Source organism: Oreochromis aureus, linkage group 13, assembly GCF_013358895.1.
Source record: "Oreochromis aureus strain Israel breed Guangdong linkage group 13, ZZ_aureus, whole genome shotgun sequence".
NCBI lineage: Eukaryota > Metazoa > Chordata > Actinopteri > Cichliformes > Cichlidae > Oreochromis > Oreochromis aureus.
In genome coordinates, this window is record NC_052954.1 from 24,041,992 (window position 1) to 24,063,970 (window position 21,979).

Here is a 21,979-nt window from a genome sequence, read left to right on the forward strand (position 1 = left end):
TCATTGCTCACGAGGTATATAAATAAAAATGCACAAACACGTCTGTACTTGGATGTTCGTCAGCTGAGGACATGCACTCTTGTCTTCCGACTGTCTATGCCAGAAAATTCACTGCTGCATGTTCGAGATTTGCCACGATGAAGCAGAGTGGTGCTTTTGTGGCTCTTGACCTTTTCACATGCAAATCAGTGCAATCACTCTCAGCATGTGAAGAAAACAGGAGTTGATCCAGGCCTCTTCAAATCCCTATTAATGAGCCAATGGTGTCAAGGAACATTCCCATGTTCCATCTTAGCCTCCCAGCCATGACCTTATCGTAATTGTCCCTCTGGAGAACCAGAGTTCCTCACAACTAAACACTGAGTGCATCAGATGTATAAAGATGGAGGCCTGCCAGACAGTAAATGCACAATCCATCAGTTCTGGTACAATTTCCATGCAGAGCTCACTTAAGTGTTTCTTCTTTATGCACAGCGGGTTGTTATTTCACGCACATATAATGAGTTATTTGTCTGCTCAAAGCCTATAATTGTCACTGTAGCAGCAATAATGTTTCCTGCCATTTCCGTTCACACATATAGGGAGGCACATCGCATCAGAACAGGTGTTGTGTGCATATGTGTGTTTGAGAGAAAGAGAGAGAGAAAGATCGAGAGAGCAGAGCTGTGGTGCCCCCGTGTGGTGGAAGCGGAAAATATATTTACTGCCAAAACTGAGATTTACTAGATTGCGCCTGCATTCTACAGGCTGCACGGTGATGAAGGAAACATCAATTAGAATAAACGGTGACACTAAATCAGAAATACAGGAAATGCTTGCGATTAACACAATAAAGCCATAAATCGATTCTCTGATCCCCTGATAATATTTTTTTTCATGGATGTATGTTTAGAAAACCTCACTATGTGTTTATGTATTACATTTTAAAGATGTCTTTCTTTAAACTCACCTGAACATTATTTAAGAAGTATTTAAGCTTAATCTTAAAAGTGCGTATTTTAAGCATCTTGTTGTCTGCATGTGTATGTAAAGCATAATATGATCATCATACTGTGTTAACACTGTAAAAGTGCTAAACACATATGCTTCATGAAGTCGGTGCAGTGCATGGGGTTTTATGTTGAGACGAGAGAAATAATGCAAAACTTTGTTCCCATTTCTGTTTTAGTGCAGCAACTGTTTCTTGCGGAAACTGTTTTAACATCAGGACAGTCTGTATGTGAGATAGTTTATGGTTCATTTTTACGAGTTTATAACACGGGGACACATTTCCTCTTGTATGAATGGTGGCCTTCTAACTTTATTACCGGCTGACTGGCTTTCCGAAAGTGTGCTCGCTTGTGTTTAGGATACTGACTAAAGCCAGTACAGCATTGTTTTTAAAGCAAACTGAGCGTCTTCAGTTGTGCAGCAGCACAGCTGTGATAATGATCCTCTGTGACCGGACTGTGTGCAGCCTCGGCAGTGCATCTTCTCGCCAACTGCGGGCACAGAGCGGCGGTGGCAGCGCGCCTGCGCAGTGCATCCAGGGGCTCGGCGGCGTTCGGTGCTGAAGTGGGGCGGATGGCAGAAAAACAGCGGCGATGGACTTTACACCGCGGGATTCCCATTTACGATGTCGTTAAATAAGCATCGGGACGTCGCTTTTTCACACCTATCATCCTAGGACACTGACAGCCCACCGCAAAGGGGTAAGGTGGTGATTATTCTGCGCTAAGGGTCCACACGGGCTGGCTAGCTGACGTTAGCACGGCGCTAGCTGCTGCTCAGCTGCCACCGCCTCCTCTCCCTGCGAGAGATAGCCGATCTCAGGCTGACTGCTAAAGCTAGCGAGAAGAAAGTGGGTGGTGTTTGATTTCTGTAAAATGTCTGTGCGGCTGACAGCGCTGTGCAGCCCCCTCGCTGACTGCGTTAGCCGTCGGTGGTGTCAGCTGGGAGGGGATCCCCTCTGCCGGCCGGCTGGTCGGACCTGCAGCGACTGGGCTCAGATGGTTCTTGCAGCTGCAGGAGACAACCATGCAAAACAACCCAGCCGAGCAGCTAGCCAGCAGAGCTAGTGTACAGAGGGTGAGAGCAAGGTCTGATGAGCTTGCCTTCTTCATATCTGAAGATATGCACAGGCCTTCAGGGAGATGCAAAAGATTCCGTTCTGCGACTGTCCTGTTAACTTTCTCACTCGGGAGTGCATTTTGCGTGTGTTGTTTATCTAATGTAATGCACTGTTAAGAGATCATGCGGTGCACAGCTGTAGCAGCACCATCACTGCAGTTTCCCATGGGTGTGTTGAGTCAGAGGAGCCCAGGTTATGTTGCAACTGCATCCTGAGAGACTTCCTGATTAATCTCATTAGGCCTGTACTCTTCATTCAAAGAGGTTTAACAGAATGCAAGCTGACCCATCAGCATCTGGTGTTATTTGCTTCTAGGATGGCAACTTTTATTCTTGAAAGCAGTGAAACTCGGTGGCACCAGTATCGACATTTAAATTGATCCCTAAAAGCATTCAGTGATATGTCCTCTCTCAGATATATATATATATATATATATATATATATATATATATATATATATATATATATATATATATATATATAGTTAATAATTTAGTCACGGCTCATTTCTTGTCTCCATTAATTGATCACGGACTGTTATTCAGTTTACACTGGTTTAAAGCAGGACAGAGCAACAAAATATTCACAGTTAACAAGCCATACATGTTTTTAAAGCATTTGAAGATTACTTCTTTTCTTTTTTTTTTACCAGCTTTGGCTTCCTACAAGTTTATGTGCATGGATGCATATGTTGTCTTATTCAGAACATGATTAAGAAACACAAAATGCTTGAGGTAATATGGAAATAAGTTTAGCATATAGTGTCCAAAAGAGCAGCTCTAATGTCATTTTTAGACTCTGCTGTCTGCAGCACATGTAGCAGAGCAGCTATTTTTGTTTGTGATGTTGTCTGACAGGGTTGAAAGCAGATTTTTTGAGGGTTTTTTTTTTTTTTTTGCTTTGTTATTTTCCTGTTTGGGGGCGTTGAGTTTTGTGGATGTTTAATCGGAAGGTTGTTTAGGGCTTTTGATAGCCAAGTCAATCCTCTTGTTAAGTGTAGCATACTTATTAATTTCTGCAACCAAAAGCTTCTTCAGTTCCCAATAGCAAATTAGCATTTAGGCACCAGTTGTTGTTGTTTTTTTTTCTTTAAACGCTAATAAAGCAATCAATTTATTTCTTCTTCTAGATGTCCCAATCAGTTGTAGCATCTGGGTAACAATGAAAAATGTTTGTTTAAAATTCAGAAGTAGTCTACATGAATCCTGGCTGAAAAGATGAAAAACAAAGTGCTGGTGAAGTTTCAAAGGGTTGGTGAAATTAGGCTAGTTGTTAGCCTCCCGTCCCAAGGCTGGCTTCAGACCAACTAAGCTGATATAAAAAAGAGCAGCACGGGCAAAGTATTGGGAGGTTTTATGACTTTGTAGGGCTCTCGTTGACGTATCAAACCTGTAGGTGCCCAGTCAGCAGACACAAATTAATTTAAGGTATAAGGTAACATCATCCACAAAACAAGGTTAGTAATGAGTATTTTGTGGATTGTTTTAAATGATTCCCTACCAAAATCTCAGCAATTTCTGAATATATTGGTACTGTACAAAACGTAGCTTAAAGGTGTCTTGTATATGAATAGTGCTATTTAAAAAGACAAAAAGCTGTACAGAAGAATAAGGATAATAACCAAACAACTTTTTACAGCTCATGCCAATTCAAAAATATCAAGGGAGGTTTTACTGCAGCATTTCAACACTGACAGCGCTCCCTATGCAGCAGAGGCTTGGACCCGGAAAAAGGCTCGATACGTCATCAGTAACAAAGCTCACAGATTGGGCTCTTTGTTGTGTTTCGAAAGCCATTCCTGTGCAGTTTGCAGGATGATTTAGCCATATTGGAATTTTTTCACTCACTTGGATTATCAGCGGCATCAGTCTCCAAATTCCAAACCGGGCCGAGCTTTGTCGTAAACATTTCCGATAGTAATTCTCTTCATTTCATTCAGGAAGCACATCACTAAAGTTGGTGATCATCTTCGCAAAACGAATAAGCAAACTCACAAGTACAGTGAAAAAGCCTTATCTTAACATGCTGCTGTGCAAAATAATTTCTCATAGATTCTTAATATACAAGGGAAACTATTGTTTTCAAACCAGTTTAAACTGGCACGAACGGATGTTGATGCTCCCCTCACGTTGCTTTTACAGTAGAGCAGTATTGAGACAGCATGTTGTGTCATATGGGAGGGATGGTAGTGACATGTGAACCTCGATTTTTTTGCTTTGTGCTGCTCTTTATCTTGCTAGACATCACTGAGGAGGAAATGAGCCATGTGTAGGCAAGGGTGGGTAGGGGACTGTAGATCAGAGCTGATAAGGCTGCTAACCCACCATAACTGAAGATGTTTAGTTTAGTTTGTTTGGTAAGTCTTTTCAATATTAGATATTATCTTTATCTTCTTTTTTTGTATATGCTAATTTTACACTGCAAGTTGCAGACTGCTGATAATTTGCAATAATGTTGAGGTCACCATGCGAACACCTCTAAGCTGCTGTTATGAGTAAGCACGGTGTTGGAGCACTAATTCCTGCATGAAAAACATGGAGCATGAGGGCTACCTAGGAGACACAGCAGCTTCACTCAGGGCCAAAATCCAGCATATGGCTTTTGACATTGATTGAGTGTTGGGTTGCAGTGCCAGTGAGCTTAATGCGTTGCACCATAAATGTTTAAGATAAGCATTCGCAGCATCATTTGCCATTTACTGCATTTCCTGGTTTGACTGGTCTTATTCTAACCACATCCTTTAGCTTATCACAAGTAAAGTATTATGGTATCAGCGTCTGTGTTGGTGGCTGAGAAGAGGAAGCTGTTGCACAAAGGCGTCAGAGGAAAAGTACAGCTCTTCAGCTGATGACTGTTCAATACAGATGAATATGCTAGCTATTTTTTTAATGAGTTATTAGAGATTTAATAAAAAAAACAAAATAGTGGACATTTTACAGAGGAAACGTCCTCAGATATCTTAAGCTGAAAACCAAAGGATTTACATTTTGGGAAGAACCATGCCATCTTCACATTTCTACAAGCAGGAAAGGGTGAAACAACTTTGATATTTAGTTGATTTTCTTTTTCACATAGTCAACTTCCTTATTAACCAGTAGATCTTTGTCATCTTTAACCCCTCCCGTGTATTGATTGTATATTAAAATACAGTCCATTCCCAAATTAAATGTAAATTTGTACATTTTCCTCTGGCCATAGTGCTGCTTATCTATCTAGACTACTTTGGTGTGAGCTGCTCAGTTTGGGAGGTTTTGGCTGAAGAATTGCCTACCTTTGTCTTGAATTTAGTGTAAGTAATTGGCACCTTCCTCGTAGTTCTTCAACGGGCACTACATTAAAAAAAATAAAAACACGATATCTTTTTTTAGAAATCAAAGCCCGGTGACTGAAAAAGTCCCGGTGTTCACAGGTTTATGCAGCAACTGTTTTTCTTTTGAACTACACCTGGCAACGACACAGGATGTGACAAGATATAAACTCAGCTGAGCTGAGCTCAAACGTTAGGCAGTTTCATACCTATTTTGGCCGGTGGGTGTAGATAGTAGAAAGAAAAGAGTTCTACAACAAGAAACATGAATAACCAGATCGCAGTTTCTAGAAAAGGGCATTGCTGCTTAGTTTCTCTGCTGCAATCTGGCAATTGAGCACACGTAGACAAGTAAGAGTAGATATCTTTACCACTTATAACTCCAAAACTGGGCAGCTCAAATTTAAAAAAAAGAAAAGATCTACACCTAATCTAGATCTAAATCTAGATGGATGAAAATGAGGTTCTGCTCTGTGTCGCATTTGCTCGTATCTGCTTCTGTCTTCTTGTCATTGCAGGATATATTTCTCCTGACTGATCGTTTTCACTTCAAGTCAACTTCTGTGTTTCATGGTGTTTTCTTTTTGTTCACATTCTGTGTTTTACAGATGCTGTACTCTCAATGCTCCCTACACCCTCAAGTCCATAAATGACCCTTTCACAGAGTTCTGAGGAAGCTTAGGGGTGCCGGTGAGAGAAGCAGAAGTAGCGAGTGAAGTAAGGAAACGAGGGGAGGAAGTGGTCGCATTTCACCTCAGCTCTCGTGTCCCTTTCTGTGCCAGTTGGTCAGGGATGGTGATACCAGTAACCTCCCTGCCCTGTGGTGAAAACAACCTCTTCGCCTTGCCCCAAATCTCCTGCAAGCCAGAAAGACACTCAGACAGCCCCCCAGTCAGTCACTTCGTCAACCAGCCTGCTAGCATCCAGCAACCTATTACCTCATGCCATGACTGCTCTGTCTGACCTGTGTTTAGGAACTCACTAATTCATGGTAAGTTTCATGCTTGCCCAGTAATTTAATTAATATATTTAGATATTTTTTAATTTATTTATTTTACAGAAACTGAACTTGTATCTTCAAGTTTACTGTCACGGTGACGATCCATATTCGTGTGAAATATAAAGTCAAATGCTTTGGTTAAAGGGTCAAAATGAAAAGTCATATGTTAATGTTCATAACCAAAGTTTGCAGTTGTGGTCCTGGAGGTTGACAGACCAAGCAACATCTGCCAGATCGTGTAAGATAATGGGTCGGCAGCAAAGGGTGACTGACTTTTACTTCTCGATTTTAAAGTTGAAGTTTTGATTTTGATTTGTAATTCTCAGAATGGACATGAATTTAAATGTTGCTTAGTAAAAGTCTTTTCTGCATGGAAGTGAAACAAATAACCACTGGTTATTTGTATATAGTGCTTGATATCAGTCTGTTATTAGCCATAAATGGAAAATGATCTGTCACCTTGAAAGGACGTTCTGTATCTTTGAAAACGAGAAGGTGTTAACTCAGAGTTAGAAATAATTTGTGTTCAGATAACTAATGGTGAGACACTTTTTCTCACACAGTTTCTCAACAAAAGGTTTATTTGTTTTTGTCTTTTTTTTAAAAAACGCTATTAACCATTTTTCCTACCACAACAAGGTGAGAATGGAGGCAGGCTGTGACTTACCTGCCACACTGACGTCATTATTTTACTTTTTGCACTTAGTACCTCATCAAAGCAAACGCTGCTTGCGCAAATGCGAGGTCAAAGTCTGCACAAGGTGCAAACTTTTCTGGCGTTTTGCATGTGGCACTAATTTGTGAAATAGGACGCTAGTTTCATTTGCATCGCTCTCGTGAAAAACTGCCTGATGGTGAAGCAGAGTGGAAGCTTCAAAGTAAAGTAGGACGTTTGGGCGATGATTGTTTTGGCTAATATGGCGCCCTCTATTTTGGTATTATTTTAATATTTGCAAAAATGTACTGCATGTATGACAGATCTTGTGGCTGTCTTTTTCATCTGGTTTTTTTTGTTTTTGCCCTCTGATGTTATTGTGTTAGAATTTCCACTCCTTATTTGCATGATATGTCAATGCATCCTCCTTCTCTGGCTTTGGAACAAAGCCATACCCTCTCTGTGGTTTACATCTAACAGCCTGTTTTTCCACGGTAGCCGCCCAGTTGCTAAATAACCGATGGCAGCTCCGCTGGACGGGCAACAGCATTTGCATATCGGGCTTGTCTTTTTAGCCGTACCTTCCATGTTTCTTCATTGAAGCAAATTATGCGTCTGTAGAGTAGAGGGAACAAAAAAGAAGAAAATTAGTTATTTTTTTCTTCTTTTTTTAAATTTGGATTTCACATTTTTTATGAAAAGATTTTAATTTGAACCATGACATTGCAGGTAGGAGTGCTTTTTCAGTCAGTATACTTTTAATTCTCGTACTGCATTTAATTAGACCTTCCCAGCTAAGTAAAAGCATAAAACTGTAAAGCAGTTGATCTTTCTAGCATTTCTAGTTGTATATGTTTGCAGCTGAGCTTTACGTTACAGTTAAAGCTTATGGCACTGTGAGGTAAGGGTTTTCCCAGTATAATAAGCTCACCAAGTAAACATGATAAATCGCATACGGGTCATAAGAGTAGGTGAAGTTTTAGATATAATAAGGGAAACTTCTTGTTTCTAAACAAGTTGATTTGGATTTCGTACATGGCATCAGTCATACCTGGAGTATCACACTAGGGTAGGATGAATTTTTTTCCCCACCATATCCAGGTTTTATCTGTGGAACCATTCTCCTCATTTTAGACTGTTTTAAAGAAAGTTATGTGCAATGAATATGAGAAGATGCGAACAAAATGTCAGTCCTCTATCTGCAAAACTGTGGTTTCTACACGCCTCCAGATTCATCATTCTGTGTTAACATGAGCTACACCCCTGAAAGTCTATGCGTATAGAGCCGTAGTACAAGATATTTACCCAAAGAATTTTGAAGGAATAAGTTTAGGTACTTTTCTAGATAATGGAATTTTAGAATGGCCTTCTCAAAAAAGAGTCCTTAAAAAAACTGTCTAAAAATAAACACCTCTAACCCCAAAATTTGCATAATTCCTATTAAAGAACTGCAATTTTCCTCTGGAATATCTTACAGGCAAATCAGATATGTTCAGAAGAGACATGGAGGAGCCCACTGACTAGTTTATAGTGTAATTTTGTAGACTCATGGCAATCCCCATTTATTTGTACTTTTTTTTATTTATTTATTTATTTTCTCCACTTTGTGGCACAGTAGTAAAGAAATCATGACTGTAAGAATAACTGCTAACGTTTTTCCGGTATTCGCATGCTTTCGTTTGCCTATGCAAAATTGATGAGACTAACCGGATAAATATTCGTCATTGCTACTGGTAAAAGTGATTTTGTTTCTCCAATTCTGCATCCACAGAAATTTAAATTCAGAACCTCATAGATTTGAAACAGAAATTCCTGCCAATCTTTCTAAGAATGATTGCAGTCAGTCCAAGTGGGACAGGAATTCTTTGGAGACCTGTGCATGAGGTGAAGTTGACAGTATTGCACTGGTCACTGCAACTACTTGCAGTCTTCCACAGCAGAAGTATTCAGTGCAATCTCTGGGCAACCACCGATTTATTTATTTTATTTCATTATTAATATTTCTTTTTCATTCAGTCACAGAGAGCTAGCCACCATATTTTTATTCCGCTGTGACTGAGAGGAAAGGACTCTCCAAGATGGCTTTAATTAAAGAGAACAGAGTGTGACTACAGAATTGCTAGCTGCACATTTTTGTTTCTCGTGGCTATTTTTAGGCATCGAAAACCATGCTGTAGCTGCAGCGGCAAAGCAATAGCCCATAAAACCCTTGCTAAAGTTTCCAAATGCAATCAGTGAACACTGCGCTGTGCTTACTGAATATCCAATTATAGTGGCTGACTGATGTTTTACAAAATTATGACAACTGATTTCTCCCTGTGCACCTTTAGAGCAATATTGGACTTCTTTTCTCAGTTTCCTTCTGGTGTTAGACAGTTTGATAAAACAAACACAGAATACCTCTAAGATTTTTTTTTTTTTTTCATTGACTCCTGATTCATCAGAGCGATTGAGGCAGTGATTGGCCGATTGATCAACAATTTCATTATTGCGAGGTCTTTTCCCCAGTGAAATACAATAACACCAAATGGTATTCACTATAGACTATGCTAATAATACAATGGGGGTAGTTTTGCTTTACACTTTGAATGACCTTTGTCTGAATATCCAAGACCTGACAGAGGGGGTTTTGGTTTTTAGTCTTCAGAATCTTTAAAAGTGAGTGAAAGTCAGTTTGAAGCAATAAGGAGACTGGAGGCAAACACTACATGTGTTGTTGTTCTAGGATATCGTTGGTTTGTTGCACGCCAAATGGCATCATTGAATCATCTGGACATTTATGTTCCTGATATGATGCTTTAAATGGCTTTGGTGCTCCCAGGATACTTGAGCACCAGTGTGAGTGTTTTAGCCTATCATACTGTAGCTGTCATGGATCAAGAAGTTTTTGGTCCAGCATGTGCGAGGAGTCAAACATGAAAGAATTTTCAGGATGTAAAACCTTTAATGGTATCGTACATTATTGTCATTTCAAAGCAAAAGGTCGCAGTAAATTTTTAGGTTTACGTCATGCATCATTGCGCATAACGGATGTACAAGACCTGAGTCAGTTAATATGAATTCTCATGAATTTGTGCATGCCTGTCTGTGTTTGTGATACGCAGATCCTGTTTTTCTGTGTCGGTTAAAATTAATTTGTAATTTCTGTCAAAGGTGAGTGAAAGACTTGGCTCAATGCCAGAAAGTCTCGCAACGTGTAAAGAAGGGAAGTTCCTATACTGTCCTGCCTGAGTGCTCTTCCTCTCTCCCCTGCACATAAATTCACCTGTCGCACAGTTTCTGTTTTGTTTCCTCATCTACTGTAACATCTGAAGGTTATGACACAGGCATAAGATGTTTAACTGCACGTTCTCGTCCTCTTTACGGTGCAGCCCCGGAGTGTGAGTGGAGTGGAGATGAGAAAAAGGCAGGCGGCTCATATTGAGGCCCCACCCCAGGCCCCTGGACAGCCCCGACCCAACACCTGCTGCCTCTGCTGGTGTGGCTGCTGCAAGTGTCTCTGGTAAGAAAATGCAAAGCTGTACTAACGAAACTATTCCATGCAAACATTGTGCTATACTTTATTAGTTTTTAAGCAGCACCCGTGATGTATTCTGTTTGTTTGTCCATTCTTCACGTGAGTGCAGTATCTCAGGGATGCATTGAGAGAATATTTTTCAAATTTTTGCACGAAAGTTTTCTGCACACCTTATCAGTTAATTGCAAACCACAGTGCGTGACATGGGCCTGGTGAACTTGAGTCGGCCGTCAAGTTTGATGCATGTAAACGGTGCAAAGACGATGCCCGCAGAATCAACCCACAAGGCTGTTTGTTTCTACTGATCGGGCGTGATGACCGCCAGAGGGTAGAGTTTGCAAACATGTTTGTTTTGCACATTTTACTTCCATTGTTTGGTTTCGTTTTTTCCCCCACAAGTACTGCTGTTGAAACGATTAGCATGGCAACTCATGCTGGACTCCCATTGGCTCATCGGCAGACGCAGTTCATTGTGGCTGTAATGTTGCAGGATATCTTTAGCCACAACAGCCAACTTTGAACCTATGTCACTGTGTATTATAAAACCAGGGCTGTGCAGCCAAAACCAAAGCTAGGTCAAAGACCCGAGGATGAACTGGTTACATTTTTGTGATCAAAGGTCACTGATGTTGTGGTTTCACTTCAGAAACACGCAGTAAAGGTCGCTCACACAACATGTTTTTGGAAAATAAGTCATCATTTCATGCTAACCATAACTACTCACACAGCTGTTTGTTGGTTGTTGTTGTTTTTTGTTTTTTTTTAGCAGTTTATTAAATTAAACTGTGAAAACAAAGCAAAATGTGTCACTTGCAGTGATTCAGCCTGACTATCACCAAAAAGCAAGTTAGGTACTAGCTGGTAGCATTTATCAGCTAAAATGTCAGATATTTTCCTCTGGAGCAGGTGGAGACCAACATAGAACTGAAACAAAGAATGTTAGTCATCAAGTAGCTCTAAATAAATGATTATAATAAACACCTTTGTGCTGACAATGCCATGCTGTCTGATGGTTATGTCATTGTTGTTCCTCTGCAGCCCATGAAGAGGCCAAAAAATCCGTTATTGCCAGTTAAAGTTGCATAGAGTATAATAAGTTGGCAGCGCAGACGAGCAGAATAAATAACTGCAGTCTGTTTTGCTTTAGATTAGCAGTATCTGACTTTATCTTTTGAAAAAGAGGCCCGAAGGAACCACTGAACAAAACCAGTGTCTGAATTGATCATACAATAATGCAAACAGCATTTTAGCATTGTGTGATTAGGCAGCAAGTTGACAAATTATTTATTTTTCTTAATGGTTTCTTCATTTTTGTGTTGTGCTGTTATTTTGAATAGTGTAGACATTTTTAATAGCGTGAGCCTTAAGAGATTAAAATACAGCCCTGGTACCTGAAATAATAAACAGTTGTCCTGCCCTTAATCCCTTTGCCCAATCTGTGATGTTGCACTGATACTGAGTTTTCCCTCAGCTGAATAAATTGTGATTTTTAATGGCAACACAAAGCTGGTGACTGACCAGCAAAAACAGAAAATAACATTTATTTCTCGAATTTAATTGAAAACATTTATGTTTTTCTTTAGTTTATTTTTAATGTCTCATTATTGTGTCTCACCAGTGCCGACATAGTGTAAACTGTCCATCATTGATTACCTAAGCCCTTGGGAATCAAGGCTAGCAGGTTTAGACAGGCATGCAAACCAAGATCTGGCGGTTAAAACTAAAGAAGTTATGCAAAAATGCTTTATTAATATTATTATTAGTATTATTGCTGCATTTGAGCATCTTTAGTCGCAGATGGGCTGTCCACTTAATTCATCACCAGGCAGCCACCCCTACACGATCTTTGGCTTTGCTGAGTTATTTTGAGCTCCAGTTGTAATCAGCTGCAACTTTATCAGGCTGTGTCTGACTGACTACACGACATTGTCATGCAAAATCACCATATGCACAACTTAAAGATAACAGTGGTGCTGCATATAGATATACGAGGATTACTTGAAGCAGATTGCTTTTTAGTTTTTTTCTCTTACACCGTGTACGGCTGCAGACTGACTGCTGCAGCTTGCTACTCTGTCACTCAGTGAACAGAGCCCTCCCTGTGCTGGGAGACCGCAGAGCAATGCTGTCCATGAATCTTTTTCCCTAAAAAAATGATGATTTTAATCAGCCAATTACCTTTCAAAAGCACAGTGCATTTAGACATGTAGACATGGCCAGGATGACCTGCTGAAGTCCAATAAAATCCAATAACCACTTTTTACAACCAAAATATGCAGAAGAGCATCTCTGAATGCACAACATGTTAAACACTGAAGCAAAGCTGCAGCAGCCGAAGACCAGGCTACCAAATCGAGACTACAAAATTGGAAGAAAAATGTTTTGTCTTTATTTCTGCTGTAAAGTTCAGATGGCAAGGTCAGAATTTGGCATAAATGAAGGCATGCAACCATCCGATCTTGTATCAGGGATTCAGGCTGTTGGTGGTGGTTCTATGGGGGAGATCTTCATGCATTTTGTTCCTCTTGTTACCAACTGAACACAGTGAACCCATCATGGCTGTATCCAGCAGGATAACGCACTGTGTTACAAAACTCAAATCCTTATTGTCAGTTTTTTGAACACGACAATAAGTTCACTGTTCTCAAATGGCCTCCACAGTCACTAGATCTTAATCGAAAAGAGGATCTTAGTGATTTGATGGAATGGGAGATTTGCATCCTGGATGTGCACCCGTCTATTGGCCCCTCAATGCGGTGAGGTCGTTCTGTACCCTTAGCACACAAACAGCCCCTAATCCAAATGTTTCCACCTCCGTGCTTGACTGTAGAGATGATGTTCTTTACTCAGAATTTTTGTTCCTCCAAACAAGTTGATGCTAAAAAGCTCAGTTTTTGTTTTATATGACCACAACACTTTCCCCCAAGCCTGTTCGGAATCATTTCCTGAATCATTTCATTCACTGGCCACCTTAAGATGGGCCTGTATATGTGCCTTCTCGAGCAGGGCGACCTTATAGGCACTGCGAGATTTCGGCATAGTGTGTTATCAATGGTGTTGCTTACTGCCTTCAGATCATTAACAAGCTACTCCCGTGTAGTTTTGGGCCGATCTGCTTTCTCATGATCATCCTCACCCATAAGGCAAGATCTTACATGAAGGATAATTGATGGTCATTTCATATTTCTTCCATTATAATGATGATAATAATAATAATAATAATGATAATAATAATAATAATAATAATGATAATAATAATAATAATAATAATAATAATAATAATAATAATGACACAAGCAGTTGCCCCCTTCTCGCCCACGGTTATCGTCTGTAATCTTGTCCCTGAGGTCCGTTGACAGCTCCTTGGTCTTGCCATGATGGCGGGTTGTAGCGGATCAAATATTCAATGATATGCAAATCATTTCATAACTTTTATGAAATGTGTTTGGTTTTCTGGGTTTTTGGTTGACATTCTGTTTCGCCGTTACAAGGAGATGAGTCATAAACTAAAATCATTTGTATTATTTTTAACAAAGCAGTGCAGATGTTACACACAGGGATAGCCAGACAAGAGACACTTACAAAAAAGAAGCTATATTAGAGTATTGCATAACTAAAGCTGGTGAATAGCAGGACACTGACACAGTTTTCACTGTTTTAGCTTCAGGGGATTGAAGGAAAGCTGTGACTGCTACGTCAAAGTGCACGATGAACTCTGAAGAAACACCTCAAGATCTGGGGATATGTGTGCGTTTGTTTTCTCGTTGAGAGTAGAGGAGTCGAGTAGAACTATTATTTTGACTTTACATAAATGCTAGAGAGCATTTTTTTTTTTTTTTTAAAGCTCAGACCTGTCATCTGTCACCATTTCTAAATTGTCTATGTTTGACACCAAAATCTGAGCACAAACAGACAGGTTAAAAATAAGTTTTGATATTTGGGGGAAGCAGCAGAGTTTCCAGGGCGTCGCTGAGTTCAGCCGAGTATCAGTTTCAAAAGTTCAGGGCAGTTGTGGCTCAGCTATAATTAATATTAGAGCTGGAAGTATTAGTCAGTGGTTTGTCAAGAAAAATGCATGGGGCTAAAAATCTCTCTCTCAAAATGTGAATTTTTAGTGTCGTGTGATTGTAAAATAAAAAAATGTCAACTTTGGTAAAGGTTGGTGATTTTATTTTTTTATTTATTTTAAACATTTAGTTTAAAAAAAAAACAAAAAAACAGTGATGATGTGCATTTGTCCCAGATTAAAGGACCAGAATCCAACACAACCAAAAAGAAAATAGTCAGTATCCTGTCACATACAGCTTTCACTTTAGGGAATAAAACCTCCAGTACCTTGTTGCCCATGAGCAAGGCACAAAGCCAGGTGCTAGTACGCAGCTCCTATAGCTGCTTTGCTGTGGCTCCAGTCTTGCTGCGAGAGGGGAGTGAATGAAACATTGTTTTCAGGCAGTGAATGGTGAATGTGCTGCTTTTTTCACACCACTTCATCTGAAGTGGTGGCAGCCTGTGGACTGTGACTCTGCTGTGTGGTTTTCAGTCAAACGCTCATGTCAGATCTCCAGAATGAGCCTGGAAATTTGTCCTCAGAACCCTATATGTTTATTTATTTTAGTGTCGAGGCCAGCAGGGATCATTAGTCCAGCCTGTGTGACACTGCTTAGAGTTGTATGCGAGCTGCTTGTAAAGCACATATTGCTCTCTGTCTCACTTTTTTTGCAGTCGCGCCAAGTCGAGAAGTAGAGGCGTGTGTGAGTTCGTGAAATCTCTTGTGCCGTTTTAGAGGATCGGGGTGTATGAAAGTATTAATCTTCTTTTTATTTTCTCCCAACCTCTTACCCTTTAACCCCTCCTCATCCACCCTTACACAAGGCCCTATTCTGGTAGGGGTGCCTTCTATTTCCATCCACACATCACATGCAAAACAGCTGTGAGGAACAGCCTGTATATTTAGCAGTATTGTGAGGGCGCCAGGGGGCTGAGGCTAGCTTAGCCCATTACTTCTGCACAATGGGGACTTTGACAAGAGACTGCAAGAGGAAGGAAAGATCCTCCATGGTGGGGACAAAAATAGACAGCTCAGTGTGTGTTGCATTGTGGACTCAGCAAGTGTGACTGAGCTACGATAGACACAGAGGCTACCGTGAGTGTTTGCATAAAGACCTTAACTGATGCTTTATTGTTTTAACAGAGTACAAATTAACAGCTGAGAGAGCAGAGCTGCTTTATCAGGTTTTATCAAGGTGGTTTCTTAGTGAGAAGCAGGAAGTAGAAAATGTCTGCCAAGCCACTGTTATGCATTTGAGGCTTCATGGTATAAAACTGTAGCTTGCAGTATTCGTAGTAGAAAGCAGAAATTTCAGTTGACACATAAGAGATTTAAAATGTGTTACTGCCTTTTTGTCCACGAGTCCTGACTTGGTGGGGTAATCTTTTTTTTTTTTATTTAATTTTTTTATCTGCTATTACTAAGTCCTGCTCCTAAATTTATACCACATATCTCTCTTATCTACACTCCTCTGAACAGTGCTACTGCACAGTGCAAATTTACTTAAATGTAGGCCTGCAGGAAAGTCTAACCAACCACTGAACAGTAAGGCATACAGTAAACACAGCCCACATAACCGTTTCCTTTTTAATAGTTTCAGACGCATGCAGATACACTTTTCATACAGCACTGTTTGTAGCTCTTTGCTATTTTAAACGATATGTGTAGAGAGTGAAGGTTGGGGCTGTACTGAGAGGATGGTTTAGACAGCGTGAGATGCTGGGACACGAAAATATATCAAGTGTTTATTAACCCAAAGCGGCTGTGCTTGCTGACAGTTACTGGAGCATGCTGTCAGTTTAGATATAATTGATATAAGCCTCTGGCTGCCATTTATTTGCCTCCTGATGCTGTGCATTATGAGGCAATTCCCAGGTTTAACACTGCGCTTTGGTTTATTTGACAGCTGGTGTACCCATGGAACAATAGACAGAGGATTACAAATAAATCTGGCTCTATGTAGCTGATCGAGTAAATTTGACTCCAGCGTCTCCTACACTTGTGTTGTTGGCTAGCTCTTAAGATCCTTCATGAGAGGAGAAATCGAGTTGGTTGGATGTAAAGAAGAGAATGCAGAAGACGTAAAGCAGTGCTTTACTTAGGTGGATAGACTGGACAAAGGATGTTGAAGATGGAGTTTCTTGGTCGGAGGAAAATAGGAGTACTACAGAAAAGATTCATGGATGTAGTGAAGGAGGGCTGGTGGGACAGAGGAAGATGGAGGCAGATGATCTGCTATGGTGGTGGGAGGGCTCACGACCTGAGCCTTTCCTCCCTGCAGTTTTAGTTTAGTTTTGTTGTTGTTCTGTAGCATGCTGATGAAAGTGAAATCATTTTTTAAGCATAATGATCCCTATGAACACTTTTAATTATTATATTAGGGAAGTCTGACCTGAATAAACAGTGTTGTCATTTTTTTTTTTTTTTACTGTTGTAGGACTAGCTTCCCGGCTATCAGCAGCAGATGATTATTTCCTATTGGGAAGCTTTTTATTACAGTAACAGTAATCTAATAACTTGCAGTCAGCTTAGGTAATGTTGTATTGGCTTCACGTGTCTCCTCTGCTCCATGAAAGGGCACATAAATTATGTAAATGACAAATTATTTATGAATTATTGATTTTCCCTTCTCCAATCTATCCAGAGGTAGAGAAAACACTGACACGTTCATCAAAGTCAATTTAATGTTACGACCCTAAGTGTATATAAATGTTAAAGAAACATGTCCATTTTAATAGACATATATTGAGGCTTTTATTTTGGCATGTATAATACTTTCTTCCTCTGATCCAGGAACGAAGACAGAATGGAGAGGAGTGAACGACAGACCTGCACCAAGATGGACAGTATTGAAGCTACTGAAGAACAGTGAGTTCAGCTATCTATTCTCCTGTTTGTGTGCCTCTATCAGTCTAACACAAGTGTGTCTTTTTTTTTTTTTTTAAACTGTAGACGCCCTAGCCTAGAGGAGGTGTTGTCGTGGGCACGGAGCTTTGAGATGATGCTGCGCTCGCTGGAGGGCCGGGAGGTTTTCAGGCAGTTCCTGCGTTCTGAGTACAGCGAGGACAACCTGCTTTTCTGGTTGGCCTGTGAAGAGCTGAAAAAGGAGACGGATCCCACAGCGGTTGATGAGAAGGCCAGGATCATATATGAAGATTATGTGTCCATATTATCACCCAAAGAGGTGAGCCACCACAGGAACGCAACTGAAACACTTTAAATCAAGACCTTGCACTAAATGGCAAACAGGTTTCCTCGGGTTCATCTTTAGTCCTGATTTATCAAACTCATGGCTGGATTGCTTTGGTAGTCTCCAGTAATTAATCCTAATGAAACTGCCGATGCTTTATTTTTCTTCTCGTTCCACTAGTTGTGTTAGGGCAATTTCCAAGGAATGCATGTGGCTATCAGGAATAAGTGTGATCACTTTACTATTCCCAAGATAAATTTTCCATTTAGCTACTACTTTATTTCCCATCAGCCATAGCTAGACTTCGTGTAGGGTTCATCGCTAATTTGAAAATGTGCCCATGAGAAGTCACTGAACTAAAACTGTAAGCACAGTTCATGGCAATGGGCTCTTATTTCTGATTTGCTATGCAGACATGTGCTAATGTGATTTACAACTATAAAACGATCAGTTTAATATTGGATAAATTCCTCCTTTGCAAAAGAAAAATAAAACAAAAAAACTGGTCTTCACTCTGCGCATAGATATGGGAACTGCAGGTATACTGTGGTATCTGGAACAGTAACTCTGGCAGGATCCGTTGGTTGCCTCTGTTGTACAGGCTAGTGCTGGCACACCCTGCAGATCGGTGTCCCTCTAGCCATTCCTCAGTGTTGTTTAATTATTCTATTAGTAGGGTTGTCACAATACTAAAATTTTAAACTGGGCACCAGTACCCTGAAAGATACCATTTCTGATGCCAATTAGGAAGAAATGACTAAATTAAGCATTTTTTTTTATTTAAAAAAAAAAAAGAAAGAAAGAGAATTAAATCATTACTGGTTTGTGCAAATGTATTCATCTGTTTATTTCCTGTGGCTTCTGGTGACTTGGCACCATATTTCCTTGCTGATCAGAGTTGGTAAGGTAGGGTGCCACAGCTTCTAGATGCAGACTTTTGTCTGCTTCATTTCCTGTCTGTTTCATAGCTTAACAGACAACTAATGTTACCAGTTACGCTGATGACAACACAAAATTCCTCATAAAGACTGGAGTGTTAGTCTTTAAGACGCCTCGTCACATTTGTTGTGTTGCTATTCATCTGTTCAGCTGCCAGTGAGGGGAGGGCCTGTGTACCATCACGTCTGCAGCAGTGCTGTGTGGAAAAAAACAAAAAAAATGAGACTATTGCAAATGAGTAGCTAATCCATGTCATGGCTACGGTACCGATGGTACCAAAAAACAAATCAAGTACCATCACATTTTTCAGAGTTGTGGTATTAAAATGTACTGAATGCATTCTGGTGATGTCCGTATCTATCATTGGATTTGATGTTCTGGTTAATCGGGTTATTTGTGCTTATTTGCTTACTGGCTTTACTTTTACGCAAATTGCTAGGTTTGTAATGCCTCAGAAAGGCCCTTTGTGGTATGACTACACTCAGAAGCATGATTGGGGTTTATACAGTAAAGTCAGTGAGCCTAGTCACTTTATTCAGCAGGGGTCTATGCATTTTCTTAATCTTTTACACTCTGAAAAAACTGAACTTTAATCATGCTTATTTAAAAACTGGCTAGCAGTGTGCTGGTTGTTGTGTTTGCATCTCTACTTCATTTTTGTTTCATGTAAATACTATTTTCACATGACTCAGTATGTTGTTTATGTTATTTCTGCCAACCAGACTGATTGTAGTGGTTGCAGTCTGTCACAACATTATGCTTACCTTTCTGGGGAGGTGCATGATTCAATGCAGAAGTTGAAGTCCTTAGCACATTTCCTGTGTAATGTCCCAACAAACCACAGATCATCACTTCTACTTAATTTTGTTCTCCTTACCCGAGGTGAGTCTGGACTCACGGGTCAGAGAAGGAATAAACCAGAGCCTGGCGGAGCCGAGCAACCTGATGTACGAGGAGGCCCAACTCCAGATCTACACCCTGATGCACCGGGACTCCTTCCCCCGTTTCCTCAACTCCTCTGTTTACAGAGACCTCCTGGCCAGCAGGAGGCGCACCTGCCTCGACACCTAGTCCCCCCCAGCCTCCATCATCGCCATCAAACGCCAACAAGACTACTACTTAAACTTCAAATACTACTATGGTGCCAGAAGTCGGGTTTGGAAAAATCTCTCCCTCGTTTTTGGTTGAAAAGGCTGAGTGACATCCGAGATAGCTGGTTATTAGTTTTTTTTATTTATATTTTTTAAGCAATTTATATCCAGTTCTCTGCTGGAGCTAGGTCAGCCTTTGCTGGTTGGTTATTGGTCAGTTTTAGACCATTAATGCTGGCCAGTGATTGTTTTGCTAGCAATTTGTGCTTTTTGTTATGGTTGACTGGCCAACCCACGTATCAGCTATCAGTTGAGATGGCCAACCTAGTGGCCCGCTGTTGGTTAACTGTGGACAAAGACTCCTGAGGAGGTGGGAACAGAGTGCGAGAGAGAGAGACAAAAAGGACAAGCCCACTGTTCCTGTACTGTAAAATTTTAGACCTCATGCTTTTTACCCTCACTTAGTGATATTCTCTGTCTTTACTCATTCTTTTTAACAATTTTTTAGTTTTTCCAAGTCTGTCCCATTCCTCAGATGTCTTTCATTTAATTTTGCTTTTCATTCTTTCACTGTCCAAACATGACACCTATCTGTCGGTGGGATTTAGGGCATTTTTTTGCCCTTTTAACCAGTAGACACACTGGCTCTGCATGCAGCTCTCTCTCACTATGATCGCTTGATGATATAAGCCGCGGACTGCAACTGTTTTTGAATATTAAGAGGTATTTAAGGGGGGCGGGGAGGACTGTATCTCTGTTTGGCTGTCTGTGTTCAGTGATGGGAAAAAGTAAACTTCTGACATCTTTAGGCTTACTGCAGTATTTTTATCGAGGAGATTTGAAGGCGTCTGCAGCACGTGCAGCACCTACTCATTTATCCACCTGTCCATCCAATCCATCCGTCCATCCAAGCACTTTCCTTCTTTAGGATTCGTTAACTGGGAGAAGTAAGGGCTAGAATTGTGGTTGGGCAGCTACATCTATTATTATTATTACTCATGAACTTTAGACAAAAAAAATCTCTCCACTGAGAAAATCACAATGCCTTTACATGCAGGAAAAGGCAGCACAAGTGCTGCTGGAGGTTTTCTGGAAAGCAACCACAGTTTGTCCACCAATCCCTACCTCCCATTTTTTTTTTTTTTTTACCCTCGTTTCCCTCCCTCCTCCTCCTCCTCCCTCCAGTTCAGACCATCAAGGCCTGACAAGCACAGGTGCCCAGTCTAGGGGAAAAAACGCAGCTGGAGAAAAACAAACAAACAAAAAAATACATTGAATCCAAATAAATAGTCATCTACATTTTTAAATTCTTGAGCAGAAAAAGAGGGCTTACCTTGTAGTGTTTTACAGTAAATTTTTGAGCATTATGGAAAGCCGCTTCTGCTTTAAGAACAGTAGCAGAAATTGCAGGTGCGGGTGTAATGTAAAAGGTTATCAAACCCTGGCTTTTGTCTGTAAGGCTTTAGTTGTGTGTGAGATTGGATGCCTGTTATAAGCAGTTACGCCGAACCAGGTGCCAAACACGATGTCAGAGATGCCGTGATGACGACAGTAGTGGTCGCTAGGCTGTGGAGCCTTGGTCCTTCTGCCGTGTGGTGGTCCTTCAGTTAGCTACTGCCCGTTCAAGACGCTTGTTTCTTCATACCAGAGCTAGTGAAGAGGGTTGGTAATAACAACGCTAGCACACGGGGCTAGTAAAAGCAGCTTGCATAGTCATGCTACACACTCGCCTTTTCAACCAGCCGTCTAGGTTTCAGCATGCTGTAGTCAAGCAGTTAGCATGCTTGTGCTAGCCATGCTAATTTTCTACTCCACTGCCAGCCCTCGTGCACACTCTGGTTTGTTTTTCTAATCAGACTTTGACAGCATGCTACGGTAAAGGCCGTGTGTTTATGGTACAGTGACACATTTACCAGAGGAAAAAAAACGAGAAAAGTTTAAGGGGTTTTGCCAAACGTCCCATTAACATTTTTAATATATGAAATGATTTTTTTTTAATGATGTAAACATTTGAACATGAACTTTGTTCCTGGCCTGTGGATGTACAGTAGACAGTGCATGAGTGCAGTATATGCTTTTTTTTTTTCTTTTTTTTTTAATTAACTGAGCCTCTGAGTGTATT

At 40.5% G+C, this 21,979-nt stretch overlaps 1 protein-coding gene across 1 annotated transcript; it reads left to right on the forward strand.

The window, feature by feature from the left end:
• The first annotated feature begins 1,477 nt into the window (after positions 1 to 1,477).
• rgs17 (regulator of G protein signaling 17) lies at positions 1,478 to 21,197 on the forward strand. Its single transcript, XM_031746800.2, has 6 exons — positions 1,478 to 1,691; positions 6,026 to 6,408; positions 10,444 to 10,574; positions 17,431 to 17,505; positions 17,590 to 17,821; positions 19,649 to 21,197. Exons 2-6 carry the CDS (start codon positions 6,406 to 6,408, stop codon positions 19,835 to 19,837), a joined length of 630 nt encoding a protein of 209 aa, XP_031602660.1. The 5' UTR covers positions 1,478 to 1,691; positions 6,026 to 6,405; the 3' UTR covers positions 19,838 to 21,197.
• The last annotated feature ends 782 nt before the right edge of the window (positions 21,198 to 21,979 follow it).